Source organism: Thermobia domestica, chromosome 2 (genome assembly GCF_964235325.1).
Source record: "Thermobia domestica chromosome 2, izTheDome1.hap1.1, whole genome shotgun sequence".
Lineage (NCBI taxonomy): Eukaryota > Metazoa > Arthropoda > Insecta > Zygentoma > Lepismatidae > Thermobia > Thermobia domestica.
The window spans coordinates 11143774-11159829 of NC_137455.1; the positions used below are offsets into that span (position 1 = coordinate 11143774).

Here is a 16056-nt window from a genome sequence, read left to right on the forward strand (position 1 = left end):
CTGTTAAACTACTCCTACAATAGTTCCATCAATTGCACACCTGCAGAAGTTTTCATTTCTTTTTCGGCTGCAGATAGGTTTCGGGAGAAATTTCCTTGGCCTCCTGAACTTCAAAATGTAGAAAATTCAAGGAGGTTGATACAAGTAGAACCTCGTTTGTTGTCAAAAAGGAAGAGGAAACTGAAAAAGAATGTAGTTGAAATTAAAGAAGGGAATCTAGTCATGGTGAAAACTCATTTTCTTTCGGACGCTTTCAAAAAGGTCACGCACAAATACTTTCCTGTGTTTACAGGGCCTTATTTTGTGTCGAAGGTTCAACATAATTCCGTATTTTTAAAGGATTTAAAGGGGAGAGAAGTGCCAGTCCAAAATTTAATGAATGTTAAATTGTTTAATTGTTCAGAAGAGAAGCGAATTGAGTTATTAAAAGATTTCGAACAACTTTAACTTAAAAAAAAAAAAAATTTTTTTTTTTCGAGGTCGCTGGGAAAAATGTAACGTACCCTTTTACCGGTACTTTACATTGTTATTGTTTTACCGGTATTTTACATTGTTATTTGTTGTGCTGTTGTTTTGTTAAATGGTCCCCATTTGGTATAGTCATGCCATTAGCTCGTATACATGTTTTATTTGTTTTCACGTGTTAGCTATTAATGTTAGTTGTTCAAATGTTTCTTTACTGTTAATACAAGTCACCGGATGGTGAGGTTATTCTATGACTGTCCACTATATTTACGTATAACTAATATCAATTACAAATGATTTAATAATATATCGGATTCTTCTAAATTTGCTAGGTAGATTCTATTAACACTGCAATAGTAAAATGCTTATTTACATAACACTCATCCATGACGTAACATAATTAGTCGTGTCGATCATCGGTCCTTTGCATTCAATTGTCTTATGCGTGTAGCATGCTGTGCAGCATGCTGGGAAACAGAGCCAAGATGGCGATAATCGGGTGAGAAGACATGAAAATGCACTGAATGCCGATTGGTGTTCTTCAAGTGCATGGACAGACACGACTAGGTGAGAATTATCAATATTCTGTTTTTAGTTTGATGAATTATGTGTCTCATTAAAGATATTATATATATTAATACTTCACTAAGTTCTTAAATTTCAGGGAAGTAATAACATCAAAATATTAAGTTTTACAATATAAAAAAAATATGGTGTAGTTGAGCTATGTAGTCGCCAGGTATTGCATGATGCTCAGCCATTTTTACTGTGCTACAAAATAGGCGACCCCCTTCGGTCATCCATGATAATTTAAAATTTAAATACGTAAAACGTACTTTTAGGACTCAACCTCATCAAAATTTGTGTTTTGATCCAACCTAGAGATAATTGGAATAAAAGAATTGGATGCCGAAGGCTAAATTAATCTTTAACAATTTCGGTAAATGGTCGCCTGATGAAACCGCCTATGAATGCTGAAAATAGTAGGTGTCGGGTGGTTTAAAGTTGGATATATAATCGTCATTTCTTCGAAGTGTGCAGTTTCCATTCCGTAACGAAAAGGCAGAATCCGGAGAAGTGAGGAGGATACAACCAACGTGTCATAAGGTAAAAACTTTCCTTACTTATTTATCCTGAACCGGGAACCATTCAGATTGATGACAGCAAGGGTACCAGTGGTGATATAAAACCTAAACTATTTGCAACTTAATGACAGTTTGTGAAATTTTTATTCGGTACATCAATAGTACGACAAACATGTGTAAATAAAATCTCGTGTTGTGCCACGCATTTAACAGGATTATCGTAATACTTCCATTAATATAATTATTAAGACTAATATCATTATTGAATTTTTAGTATGCATTCGGTAAAATAAACTTAGCTTTCGGTACAGATTTCGAACGTGATGTCCGTATGTAAGTTCAAGGTTAGGTTAGTTATGCTCGACTTGTCGTTTTTCTTCCTTTTCCTTAAATATATTGATCCATAGAATAAAATGTCATGTTCACAGTATAATCAGGAAAGTGCTAAATATTGATGTATTTTTTTTTTCTTCATATTCATTTGTATATATACCATATTCATTTATATTGAAAGTCAATGCAGTTTTTGTTATGTTAGAAAATGTGACCCAATGTCATAGAAACAAATTTAAGATATGCTACGAATATATGTTATGAAATGATTCCTAAGGAGGAATAATAATTGTAATAATAATGTAGTATATAGAAGTGGAGATGACATAAATGGGCACATATGCAGTGCGTGACGGAAGTGCACGGAGCAGCGTGACGGAAGTGCACAGAGCATATTTTTCTTCATAATTCTTTTATTCTTCACACTTTCCTGAGTCTTGAACGAGATCAATGAATAGTGAGAATTAATAGGATTGTTCCATTGGAACGTAATATTCTATGTAAACCTGCCTAAGAAGCTGATTATAATGTATCATCTATATGTTTAAAAGCTTTCTTTCTTCTTTCTTATTTGTACCGGTAAGTTACGAACATGTAAACTACGTACAATTGCAATAATGTTTAACCGAATGTAATACTAAACCAATGTAAAGAATCAAATTTATTCTGAAACAAGATTTCAAAATTTATAGCCGTTCTTCTTAAGCTGTACTTAAATTTTTTTTCTTTCTTTTGACAATAAATGATAACATGAACTTCAATGTATGATTCCGTACCAGTAATTCATATTAAGTACCTAGATTATAGGATAATAGTAACATAAAGTGCCAGCTGATGTCGAACATGTGCTAGATGGCACAGTCGCTAAGATCTCATTGACGGACTACCACTTGACAAGAACCTGCTATTGCGTTAGAAATTCCGTTGCGTATGTAAATTAGAAATCAATCCTCGTTCGTTGCTTTAACAGAAATTAAGTAATTACAAATTCGCTATACTCATCATAAATTTTATTTGTGTTAAATATTTTTTTTTTCAATCCAGTCTAAGATTTTGCATGGTATCTTCTCATTTACTTTTATGACGTGAAAATTGAACGTTTCATCCACGTGGATGTACCAGTCTCTTCAGTTGGGGAGACTCGTACTATTCCCACGGTGACTGTCTCTGTCTGTCAGCCGACCAACATTCACGGCACAAATGTCCTTCCCTTTGAATTATCCTCACATACGTTGAACTTAAACAAGTCACATACATCCTGTGTTGAGACAATAGGTTGTCAGGCGTTGTCCAGGAGGTCGAATCCATTGTTAGTTTCATCTCAGGTGTCAGGATCTTCCAATACTAGTTGTCGGTTGAACCATGTGGTGTCCTCTAGTAATGTAGCAGACATGACTCCTTCGTGTGCTGGAGTTCAGGAGGGAATGTGTGGTCACGCGGTGGTATCAATGCCAGACAACTTAACTTCTGGACAAAATTACCAACACTATTCTATTTTCGGTCAAAATCACTCGGGTGCAAAGAGCCCCGTCGTTGGCCACAATTCTCCCGTGAACCCCAGTAGAAGCGAGGAAGGCTTTGGTAAGCGAACTCTAAATTTAAGACTTTCTGAATTAAATCACTTACCTACATTTTCTGGTGAATACGGTTTGGCTAGATCATTTTTAGAAAATTTGGAACAAACGTTTAAGGTAATTTCGGCATCAGAACACGAACGTCTAACCTTGGTACCTTGTTGTTTAACAGCTGGGGCCAAGACATGGTTTCAGACTGTGTGTCAAGACATTAATAGTTATGCGGATTTTGTGCGTCTGTTCCGGGAACACTATTTTTCGGCAAGGATGGAAAGGTTGCAAAAGAAGTTCATTCAAGGAATGAAGTATGATCGAGCGAAGTACAACCGATTGACGGACTTTGCATGGAAAATTGTAGCGGAATATTATGCGGTGGCACAGCACCCGGATGAAACCGAACTTATTGAGATAGTCTTGGATTGTTTACCAGCTGGTGATGCCAAGTTGTTGAGGGCTGTTGAGCCGAAAAACATTCAACACCTTATGGTCAAAATAGCCGAGATAGAGGGACATCCAGAGCCTAGTGAACCGGTCACTGACAAGAAGTTTAGACGCTTTCAGGTGCGTCAGGCGAAGGTCGTCAAAAAGGCCGAAAAGTCAGGAAAACAAACCACCAAAGATACTTCGTCTCAGACGGAGGAAGACGAATGCAAGAGGAAGGAAGGAAATTCCAATGGCAAAGGAGGAGATGACCGATTTTCCGGAAACAGGGGTCGAAGAAGGAACTTTCAGTCTCGAAGACCCTGGCCCAATCAAGGAAGACCGAATTGGGTAAGAGATGGTAATGGAAATCGGAATGCTCCGTATGGGTACAACCAACGCTACTATCCAGCAGCGATGAGTTACGGGTATCCGCGGGGTACATCTCAGACATGCGCGCCAAACGCGATGAACTCAGCAGGAGCGCAAGCCTATCCGGGATACGCGCCGAATTTACTTCCTGGAGGGGGAGTGGCGGCTCCCACGTCCACTTCTTCCCCAGGAGTGAACATGGCGATGTCCACTGGATGGCCTCCGCAATATACGACATTCGTACCTACGATGGCTTAGCCACCGGAAACGAACGGGAATAGTTTGGGAAATGCATACCGCAGCCCTCATTAGGGGAGAGTGTGGACTGCGATGTGGATTCAACTCCCCAGAAAGAACAAGATCGGTTAGCGAGTAGTCCAAATTCCAATTTGGTAACAACCTCGTTCGATTTTGATACCAACCCTCCAAATTCAAAATTAAATGTTTTGGCAGATTCCGAAATGGAGTAATTTTCTAAAAGCCGCCCAAGATTTGTGCAATCACTCTTGGTGTGATGCTCTCGGATGTACTCCAGCGGAGCGTTTCTTATCGTATTCAGCATCCAAGAGCTTCAAAGAAAACTTCATTTGGCCCAAAGAGACGGTGCAAGTAAAGGAAGACAAGAAATTTGTAGTTTCTATTCCGGCAGCAGAACCGAAGAAAGAAAGAAAGCTGCGGAAACAACAAGACATCGTCACAGAAGGTTCTTTGGTGATGGTGAAAACTCACCATGTGTCGTCGATACCAAAAAAGGTATTCGCTAAGTTTATGCATACCTACGTTGGACCTTACAAAGTGGTATCTCTAACTCGAAATTCAGCGAGATTGCAAACTCTGAAGGGAGAAAGCATAGGAGTTCAGAGTTTTGACAATCTGAAATTGTTTCGTTGTTCCGAAGAGAAAAGAAAGGAATTATTAGAAGGATGAAAAAAAAAGAAAAAAAAAAGGAGAAAACTTAGTTTATAGGTTAAGGTTAGGTTAGAATATTATATAGGGTGTATGTATAGTTATGATTAGAATCGAGAATTTAGAAATGTTTGTCTTGTATAATCTCCGGTAATTTTTGTAGTAACAGAAAAAAAAAACAACTTAAGAAGAACTCATAAGTTCAGATTTTTTTTTTCTCCGAAGCTCCCGGAGGATGTTACCTTATGCTCAGCATAACGTAACATGGCCCGGTGCTTTTGAACACCTTGTATATTGGAAGGGAAATTTTAAATTTTATTTAGAATGTAAGAGAAAATTTTTATTTTATAGTAGGAAAACCGTAGGTCGAAGATTTTGTGTAATTTTAGTAAAATAAATCGTTTCAATGGATATTATATGAAGATTACATGATTATTAATTATATTTTGTATATTTTACGTATTTATCCATGAATATATCATTATTTTAGACAAATAAGTGTATATTCCAGCCTTTTCAATGATTTTCAGTTTATTTCTATTCATATTTCGGCATAGGGAATCTTCACAAGAAAGCTAAAAATTTTATTTCGAAAAATCTTCTTCAAAATTCCAAATTAAGAAAGTCAGCCATAATTTCTTCTTGGTGCATCTCTTTGTTTTCGATGTAAATTATTTGATTGGATAATCCACAATCACAGCTGCGGCTGAGATTTCGGCTTTCTTTGATCTTCGCACAGAAGCCTATCATCCGATAGTTACGTCACGATTATCTTCCAATTAGGGATCATCTTCATGTAATTCTTTGTCTTACGGCGTCAGCCATTTCAGGAGACAGACGTGCAGTGTTCAGCGTCTGCAGAAATTGCGGAATAATTTGTTGTTACGTTAAAACTGTGGTAAATTCTTCGTTTTGGCTAGTGTTAGAAGTTGTCAGCAGAGATAAACGTGCTGTGTTTGGTGTTTTCAACAAAATTATTAAACCAGTAATATTCTAACTGTGAAGTGATTTCGTCTTGCATAAGGGATACTAGCATGAAGGCGTCTATTGTTACGGAATGAGCTCATTGGAAAATTTTACGTTCTCGGTCAGCGAGAGAACGTAGGAGAAGGCGGAGGAGACGGTGACGGAGAGCAAACATTGAGTCGTTGTGCAGGCATCGAAGAAGAAGAAGTTAAGTGATGCTCGATGGCTTTTTCCAGATCGGTGCTACAGTAGTTAGTATCCGAAATTGTTTTGGGACCACGATTTAAGAGTCTCCCAGAAGACTCAAGTGGAGTAATTCGTCAGGAAACTTTTTTTTATAATATATCCGTTCAGTCGCTGTTTAAGAAGCAGATTCACGTAAGTAGGAACCAGTGAAAGTAAAAACTCACTCCAGGTATTTGGCATCTTCAAAATTCCTTGTCTCGAGAAAACCGATATGTGTGATTATATTTCCTGGTGTATGTGTGAAATCCATAACATGAAGTGTTAAGTGCGTAAAGTTTCCCTCAACGCCGCACACATGCAGATTCGGGCAATGTGACATCGTGATTTCATTCGATGGGGGGGGGGGGGGGAAAGAAAGCTAGAATCTCAGCACAGAGCGATTGTCGTAACCTCAAGAAAATGTGTGTACCACACACATTTTCCCCCAGTGAAGAAAAGATGTTTTAGATTCCCCAAAAATCTTGAAATTATAAATTTTCGGTAACACTGCTCGAAATTAAGTTTTATTTATTTTGGCATGTTTTCTTTGGTTTTGAAACAAAATGATTCTAAACGTTGATTTTTGTAAATAAGTGTCAGATTCACGGCTACAGTTAAGTGCAAGGGTACATGAATTTTGCGTACCGGTAACTGAAAACTTTCGGCAATAGGCTAAACCTTCGTAATATTTTAAATCTGATACCCATCAAGTTTAGAAATTTCAGTTTTTTTTTATAATTACTAGTAAATACCTATTTCTTCTTCATTAAGAAACTTAAAAGATTCAGAGCGACACTAATGCAAATAACCACTGCGTCTTCGGTATGAATGTGGTAGCGAAACAAAAAACAAAAAAATATAAATACAAAATAAGGATGGTGCTTCATGAAATATATGTGTGATTTTTTTTATATATATATATTCTTGTTTAGGTTAAGTTAGTGTAGTTAGAATAGGGATTTAGGTTTAAGTATGTCAATATGTAAGTGAGTGTTTACCTGTGCTAGATTGTTCAGTGGGTCCGAGCTGTAAGAGAGGTCGCGAAGAGCGTAAATCCTCTATGCCGGCCACAATCTCTATGCACGGAGAAGTTTAAGCACCAAAGAATAAATAAATAAAAGTGAAAGTAGCTAACCACAACAGTAGGCAGTGAAGTATTATTTTCAATAGTGTAGTGTATTTATATTGTGTCCTTTCATTTGTTTTTGCGTGTCGATTCAATGTAAATGTTCTGAAAGTCAAGAATATTAAATGAATATTAAAAGAATATGAATATTTTGGGAATATGTGTACAAAGTAAAGAATGTTTTGGCTCTGAAAGATATAGAAATCGATCATATTATTTATTTTTTTAGATGGGTATGTCAGTTTAATGTAAAGATTTTTCTGTTATCAAATATTTTGTCCAATAATACTTTCATGAATATTTTAGAATAAACTTACTAGCCGTGAGAACATCTTTCTTTTCGAATACAGAATCTAATTATCTTGTAGTTTTAAGAAGTAGTAGAAATATGGAGTTGATGTTTTGGTATGCATGCGAAGCATGATCAAAGCAAAGAGCAGTACGTACAGAATAAGTTTACTGGGGAAATGAAATAGCTGTGAAACTCAGGGGAGAGACTTTCCTTAGTGTGACCGAGTTGAAAACAACCGAATCTGTAGAAAATTTCTCATTTTATCAGTTTCAATCAAAATCTGTTTGGACTTTTTTTTTAGTTGCAAAATTCTGTTTTCAAGATTCTTTTTTTTTAAAAAAGATTCAGATAGGGCTTTCACAGACAACATCAAGATCTTCATTGTGCTCATTGCCAGCTCCACTCGTAGGTCGGTGTCCTGTGTCTGTAGTCGTGGTTCACAACCTATTTCCGGATGGGATGTGGATGATGAACTGCAGGCCTGGATATCGGACTGTGAGTCGAGATGGAAGAGAGTTTGGAAGCTTTATATTTCGGGCCAGATTTGAGTTCTATTTTCCGTAGATGATTGGCTTGGTGAGTGTATCAGTGACTGTTGATGACGAGCCCATACGGGCCCAGTAGGTTCGGTGTCACTAGTCAGTGATACATTCAACATAGCACGTAATCTCAAGGAAAGGGAACATCATACAAAACACAAACAGTCAATTACAACATTCAGTTTATTTATTTAATTTTTATTCAATTTATTTATTTATTTATTTTTTTTAAAGTAAAAGGGGAAATCACCAGCGACATTTACGACAAAAATTCTTAGAGGGGTCCGATCCCCTCTCCGAAACTTTAAATTTTTTTTTTAATTCTATAACTTTAGGCGAAATTTACGTATTTTATATGTATTTCTTGCCACAAGTTAATCCCGATTATTTAAAAATATGCTCCTGCCAAGTATCAGTAACTTTGTGAAAAAAAAAGTGCCATGTTCATAAACGTTGCTATACTTTTTCCTTAATGCTTAAGAAACATTGTTTGGATTGAAGTAGGTTAACGATTAGGTATTAATTCAAACTTCAACCTCAATACTTTCATTTAAATGTCATAATTAACATTTAATACTAATTCTTAATATTTTCTCTTTAGTTCGCGACTTGTATTATACGAGGAGAAAGATCTGATTTAAACTTTAAAAAATCCCCACTCTGCTCTGTTTAAACTTAATTCCCAACCAGGGGCCGCGGTGGCTCAGTAGTAGAGCGTTCACCTCTGGTGCATGGGGTCTCGGGTTCAAACCCTGCTCCCGCCAAGTGAACTTTGTGGTGGACAAACACCGTGTGCGTGGGTTTTCTCGGGGTTCTCCCGTTTCCTCCCACTTTCTTCATTCCACCATTTCATTCCTTTCTCATAATCACCGTCTCCTTTAGCCTAACCGGCATAATCGTGGGACGTAAAACTCAAAGATTTCATTTTTAATTCCCAACCACGAAATGCGTGATCGGAAACCTGTTAGCTGACTGAAGATAATGCAATACCAAAATCTGTTCGTATGTATTTATATTTCCATTAATGCGATTATTGATAATCTTGTGTACTTAAAATGATCACCTTTTGAGATAAGGCATGAATCTATCACTGAACAGCTTTTATGCCAAGAAATCTCGGGTTCGATTAATGAGTAGTCAGTCTTGAGGTTTTCTGTAAGGGAAAAAAAAATCAGTACAAACTCTTCATTATATATTGGTCTGTGTATAATCTGGTCGGAAAAGAGCGTAGGAAAAAATACCCACAATAGGGTGCATCGTTAAGAGCTATGAGTCTAAGCGAACGGTTATTACATTACTTGTTAACACTGACGTCGGTGCTGACAATTTAGCATTGAAATAATTAGTTGAGCTGCTGTTAGCGTATCAATATAATTTACATTTATTACATCGTTAAACAATTTTATGGCATAAGTAGTTAATTTATTTAGCAGACATACATATAAGACAGCCATGTGCAACATAGCCAGTCCCCGGGCCAGTTCCGGCTCATTGAACCCTTTCACCTGGCCCGACTGACTCATTATTGAAAATGTATTTCTTAAGTAATCTCTTAAACTGAACCGAAAAGATTTTCCTGGGTGACTGATGTCCACCTTGAAAATATTCTCCGCATTGGAACATCCAGTATACCACCAAACTTTGAGAGACTAGTTCAGAACATAAAGGGTCAAGTTTCCCATTAAAATGGTAAATAAATAGATTTTTCAGCTTTTCTTTGGTAAGTAAATATGCGGCTTACAGTTATAACAGATTTTGTGTCCCTTTGAAATTAGTGTACGAGGAGAAAGTTTTTTTATTGAATACGTACTGCCCTCGATGCCAGTAAGACCTCTGTAATTGGCCCATCCCCTGTTCCAACTTGCACACGTATGAGGTACAATATGGATATGAAGACGAAAAAGGAATGATTGGTGATGATGATCCAATTTTTCGTAAGAAATACACTGTGCAATGTCTTACTTCTTTACCATCAGGCAGGGTTGGCTGGTTTAAACCAAAAAAAAAAAAAAATTCGTAAAAATGTAAGTGTTTGTAAAATCTTGATGAACACACATTTGTGGGTTATCGCGTTTCACTCCCGTGTATTATTCGTATTATATTCAGACCTAAATTTCCCATTCATTACTCAAAAAGATTATACTACAAAAGCAAAAGTTTATAAATGTTTATTTTGTGATTTTTTTGTAGTTGTTATTATTGTTATGTAATTGCAATCGAAGAAAAATTCTAAATATTGTTTCGTTTCAATATTTACTATTGATAAAATACATCGAAAATGCCGTGATTTGTGTGTGGGGGGGGGGTCATACAGACCCCACGAGAGGCATTTAGTGAAATAAGTATCTTTGGTATCTATTTATGTATAAATGAGTCTGAGCCAAAGTGGACTCAAAAAATTCGTATCTTTATTCACTTTTCTTATTGATATGCAGATTAAGTCGTTGTATTTCTTTAATTTGGACCAATAAAAGTCGTTGTTAACTAACTTGAACTAAATTAGTTCTTCTGTACTCCGTAGTACTTTGAAATTGTTCATATGTAATTCTGTATAATGGTTTCACTTGTGCAACTGTTTATCTTTTTGTCCTTATGAAATTAGTCTTGACAGTTATATTAAGAAGCATGTAAAGATCAGTACAACGTATTTTTTTTTTTTTTTTATCAGAATTCCTTCGTGAGTGAGTCGGCAGACGTATCGCATTTGTGGCCAATTAGTCCTGGTTCCGAGTTCAAATGGAGGACAATTTCTCTCGGATGTAATTTGAGAAGCGGTTTTTATTCCGCTTTAAGCTTATGTGACCCCTTCCAGCATAACCCGGTTGTTGCATAATAACATCAAGGCGAAACAAACTTATTTCTGTCCATATATGATATGAATATATAGAGCAAATTATTTCAACCATAAAAATCTGGTTTAAACCAAAAAATCCGGTTTTTTTGGTTTTTTAAATAAAAACCATGGTTTTTGCCAGCCCTGCCATCAGGTGTGTTCTTTTAATATTCAAGTTTGCAATGTGCTAACTAAAAACAGAAGAGTAATGAAAACAGTTATCTATGATGTAAGTCATTTGTAAATACTTATGAATAGCGTGAAAAGTGCAATTTTACTACAAAACTAGCTCTTAGTGGACACCTATCAAAATATATTGTGTGTTTTCCAGACTTGTTATCTTTTACGCGTATACCCATGACCGCTTCGCCCTGCCCTGAACCGGATTTTTTTTTTTTTTTTTTTTTTGTGCTTAACACGTTATATTTATATCCATAACGACTATGGTCTCCTAAAGTTAATCTACACGAAGTCGTAGCCTAAAGTACGACTGTTGAAGATATTAGCAATAATTTATGCTATACTCGGGCTCATATCCTCAGTCTGCACTGATGCAATAACATAATGCATTAGCAATGTGGATATGTGTGAACTAGCCTACATCTCGATCGAAAATCTATGTACTATACATGTACGAAAACATTATGAGGCTCCCTACATAACAAGAGGAGTTTTCTATTCCCAAATACCCTAATCTTTTATTACGATACGCCGAATTTAATTGCATGATTCAATCTAAACGACGTGATTTCTTCATATGTCTAATCAATAATAACCTTTAGTATTGGTTGGAGTTTTCAAATTGTTGACTGGTTTTCTTTACCGCAGAGTAGATCCAGCATGTTAAGGCTTAAGGAAGGAAAAAAATGGATAATGTTCTTTTAAAAAAGATTTTTTGGCGATTATCTCCAGTATGCTCGATGGGGTACTCTTCTTAGGGACTAAGGCTTAAGAAATTCTCTATGCTGTTATTTACTTATTAATGTTTTAACAAACACTTGTGTGAAAACTTATACAAACTCTTTAATGTTATAGTAGTTAGTGCACTAACCTTAAAGGTCACCTGTTCTGTATTTTTTTAATAATATCTGGGCCTGTGATCCACTGCTTTCCATGTCTTTCAACCATCGTATGTTTAAATCCTATATGAGCAATTCTGCCATACTAACATTTAAAATATATATATACAATTTTTAACTTCGAATTTGAGTCCCTGTATGTTCATTAGGGTTCACATGAGCAGACGGTTCTACCAAATAGAAAATTTATAGGTAAAATACGATGTGAAACATTCTTCGTGAAAGAATTACGAGTGCGAATATAAGTAATTACTGTCAGTGCACAGCATACTGAAATGAATTTTGAGTGATAGTCAAAGTTTTGTATGTGTAAGTGTGCTCCTCCCCTATCTTCATTTATGTGCATAACCCCCGTCGCAGACGCGTCTACTCCTTACGGACACACCCCTTCACTAGCGCTTGGGTCCCCTGCTGTGCTTTTGCCCTGACTCGGTTAGATAACCTAATATTTGTGCTTCTTAGTAACTACCTAGCACAGTTGGTTTGTGTTTTATGCCATACGTACACACTGTATTTATACCGGGCCCTCCTGAAGTTAATTTGCAAGTAGTAATGAAGCTCCTCATTTAGTGCACGCTCTGCTAAAAGAAATACAAAGCTCTAACCTAACCCGCAAATGTAAGAAATATGTCAAAATTAGGTAAAACTGTCTGCTCGAGTAATGCTGTTTATTATTATTATTAATGTGTTTGTAAGATTAATTTTTCTATTTATGAATGTAATTCATAATAATCGTATTCCAGTTGTCCTCAAGTTTTCTTTTTCGGTGTTCAGAAGTGGGTTTTTAGTCCTAATATAATAAGCTTCAAATGCCTCCCTTTCAGTTATTGATGACCCGATGTAACATTACCTTCCGTACAGCATGTTTTGTAATTTCCAGGTGATTAGATGAGCCCTGATGTGTTTCTTTATCCTAGTACTAACATTTATTTTCGTCATACCAACGTAAAAGGCGTCACAAGCACAATAAACCTGAGATATACTATTTAGATCAACTTTGTCCACAAAATATTTTTTGTATTGACTTAGGTTAGTTAGGTTCAGTTTCGGTTAGGTTCGATATCCTTAGACCATTTGTGCAGCACTTGATCAATTAACTGATGTCTTAAGTCTGCTCATTTTATTTTAGGTGCACTAACTTTACAATGGCCGCTCTAATTGGTATTTCCATGCAGACATGAGAAATTATATTCGACTAACTTTAACAAAATGCGTGCACACTTGGTCCATGTTCTGTTAAGGGGGTCCAAAACTACACTGCACCCCCTTAAGCTAAGCTAAGCTAACCTAACAAAACCTGACCTAACCTAACTTACCCTAATATACCCTAACATAACGTCATATTATGTAATCAAACGAAAATCAATAGAAAGAAGTGTTTGTCAAAGACACTGGACCCCCTTAACGGAACATCGACCTGCACACTTTTCTAACCTTACCCTAACCCGACTCTACTCTACTATACCCTTTTGAAGTAGCTCTACTTATCGACACGCAGCTGGAAGGTGTATTGTAAAGTTTACCCTCATTTTTTATTCCACACACGAAATTAGATACCAATAGTGTATAAATTATTGGGTTTCAACCTATTCTTACTGCAGTTGATGTCCTATTTACTTGCAGACACTCCGCTACAGAAATTAGTTTTTGCACTTGATAAAAATGTAGGCTCTGAAAACTTTTCCTACGGCCTTGTGTGGCTGAAGTACAAAATACGAATCGTGACATAAATAAAAATCAATTTATTAAAAGATTACGGATTGTTAGAATAAGTAGGAAATAAGTTAATAATAATAAAATGTCCCTGGACTTAGTTTTTACTCAAATATTTAACTACTTAAATATACGGTTAAGTTCCAATAAGTCCCGCCGAGCTAGACCTATGTAGGCTACTATTTACAGTCAGTGAATGGAATGGAACCAAACTTTATCTAACCTCTTCATAAGTAACTATTGTTAAGCTGGAGGAGCTTAACGGAATAAATGTCAAATATAATCCCAATGATACTTCATACATACAATCTAGATTTCTTGAAGCATACATACTAATCACTATATTAATTACATAACTTAATTTTAATCATCTATCACCATTTTGGTGGACTAGTTTTGAAAACAGATATTGAACTAAGGTTAGTATACATAAATCACTTGTTACACAAGTACAAAATCAGATTAGGATATCAGCAGACTTTAAAAATAAGATAAAAGAATAAACAAATAGAAAATACTCACTCATGTCTCTATTCGTCATGCCTCCATGTTTATCAACACACGTTAAAATCAAAAGAATGTTAAGATTGGTCATATAATTATCTAAATTATTAATTAATCACACAATTTTGCAATGTATATGTATACTATTATATTGTCTATATTTTTATTGGATGATTTTTTTGTTTACTTCACTGCAAAATTATAATGAAACTATTATTAATCTTGACTTACTTAGTCGAAGTCGAGAAGTCAGAAATCAAGATGTCGCAGCCGAGGAGGAAAACTAGGACGTCCGAAGATTCGGAAGACTTTTCGGATGGTTCAGGGGAAGAGACTGAAAGAGTAAAAGGATCTGAGGGAGTAAGTAATAGTAACTGCATTTATACAAATATAAATTGGAGACATTCGTATGGATTTGTATTTAACGTATGGGTATTCTATTTTCAGACTGCCGAGCGATCTACCTTATGTTAGCCTACTCCCCAAGAGATATACGATGATTTGCTTATCTATCAGTACATAACATTTACCAACGTCAAAGTTAAACTTTGTGTTGTTTTCAATATTTTGCTTTGCAAGATTATTGCGTAGGGTATTATTTTTATTAGATTTTGAATTATGAATATGATAGTGCCATGTGCCAAGTAGAGCTTGAAGTCCTTTAAGGTGAAAGAATGTACTTAATCAGAGCTATAGTTGTTTAATAATTAGGTTAAAGATTTCCATCAGCAGTGAGTAGAAGAAAGTCAATGTCGGTTTCAGGTTGATACAAATAAGCTTGCTTATATACGAAATAATATGGTGTATAATTCGTAAAATAATATACATATATAAAAATATTTAAGTTTAAAAAGGTAGAAGTACGCAAACAAGCATTGACAATTTTACCGTGTGTTGTATCGCCGAAGCGTTTGCTGCTTCATATGTTCTAAAATTTTCAAAGTAACCAACTTTGTGGATCACCAATGATTATTTTAAAATTTCGTGGGAGTATGCCTATTGTTTTGTAGGCCAAATTTTCGAGAGAAAAAGTTAAATTTTGAAAGTTAAGAGTATTTTCCGAAAATAGAAGGCAATCAACTCCAGTAGATCGTGGTGATCCCATATTAATTAATGTAAGCGGTGCTGGTGTAGTTTTGGCGCACCACATTTTATAATATTTACAGGTAGTTTTGAATACTTTGCACGGAAAGACGTACTTATAAGATACAAATTTCTGCAGGTGACAAAATTAAATACTAAAGCCCGTCTCACACGGGTCTGAACTAAGGCCTCAACCCAGGCTACAACTTAACAGTGTTGCTTAAACTGTCATGCAATTTATTTCATCCTGAGGTGATGTAGGGGTCTCAGACGATCCTTAAAATAAAATTAAGTAGGTTTTACCAACAGAGCCTCTCGTGGTCGCTGCATTAAACTGACGAAAAACGTGTTACGCACAGGGTAATCGACTGTCGCACTACAAAAAAATCTACAGAATGGATTATTCAGAATCCCATATGCTATTGAAATTAGTAACGCCGAAAATTCAGCAGCGAGATACGAACATGGGAGAGTCTGTATCAGCTGAAAAATGGTCTGTAGATCCTTGGATCCACCAGATTGTAGAACTGAAAATCAAATG

At 35.9% G+C, this 16056-nt stretch overlaps 2 protein-coding genes across 3 annotated transcripts in view; one reads left to right on the forward strand and one right to left on the reverse strand.

The window, feature by feature from the left end:
- Positions 1-14604, reverse strand: part of LOC145670119 (dynein axonemal assembly factor 19) — a 54817-nt gene extending 40213 nt beyond the window's left edge. Inside the window, exon 1 of one of the 2 annotated variants that reach the window (XM_081738489.1) lies at positions 14451-14604. The gene's annotated coding sequence lies outside the window, so the exon portion shown is untranslated. Of the gene's footprint in view, positions 1-14446 lie in introns of both variants that reach the window. The other variant, XM_081738492.1, reaches the window with a different exon arrangement.
- Positions 14605-14664: 60 nt separating this feature from the next.
- The window catches only part of LOC145670113 (uncharacterized), a 47461-nt gene continuing 46069 nt past the window's right edge, over positions 14665-16056 (forward strand). The window contains exon 1 of the mRNA XM_081738484.1: positions 14665-14792. Within this exon, the coding sequence (XP_081594610.1) occupies positions 14694-14792 (99 nt within the window). The 5' untranslated portion in view covers positions 14665-14693. The remainder of the gene's footprint in view (positions 14793-16056) is intronic.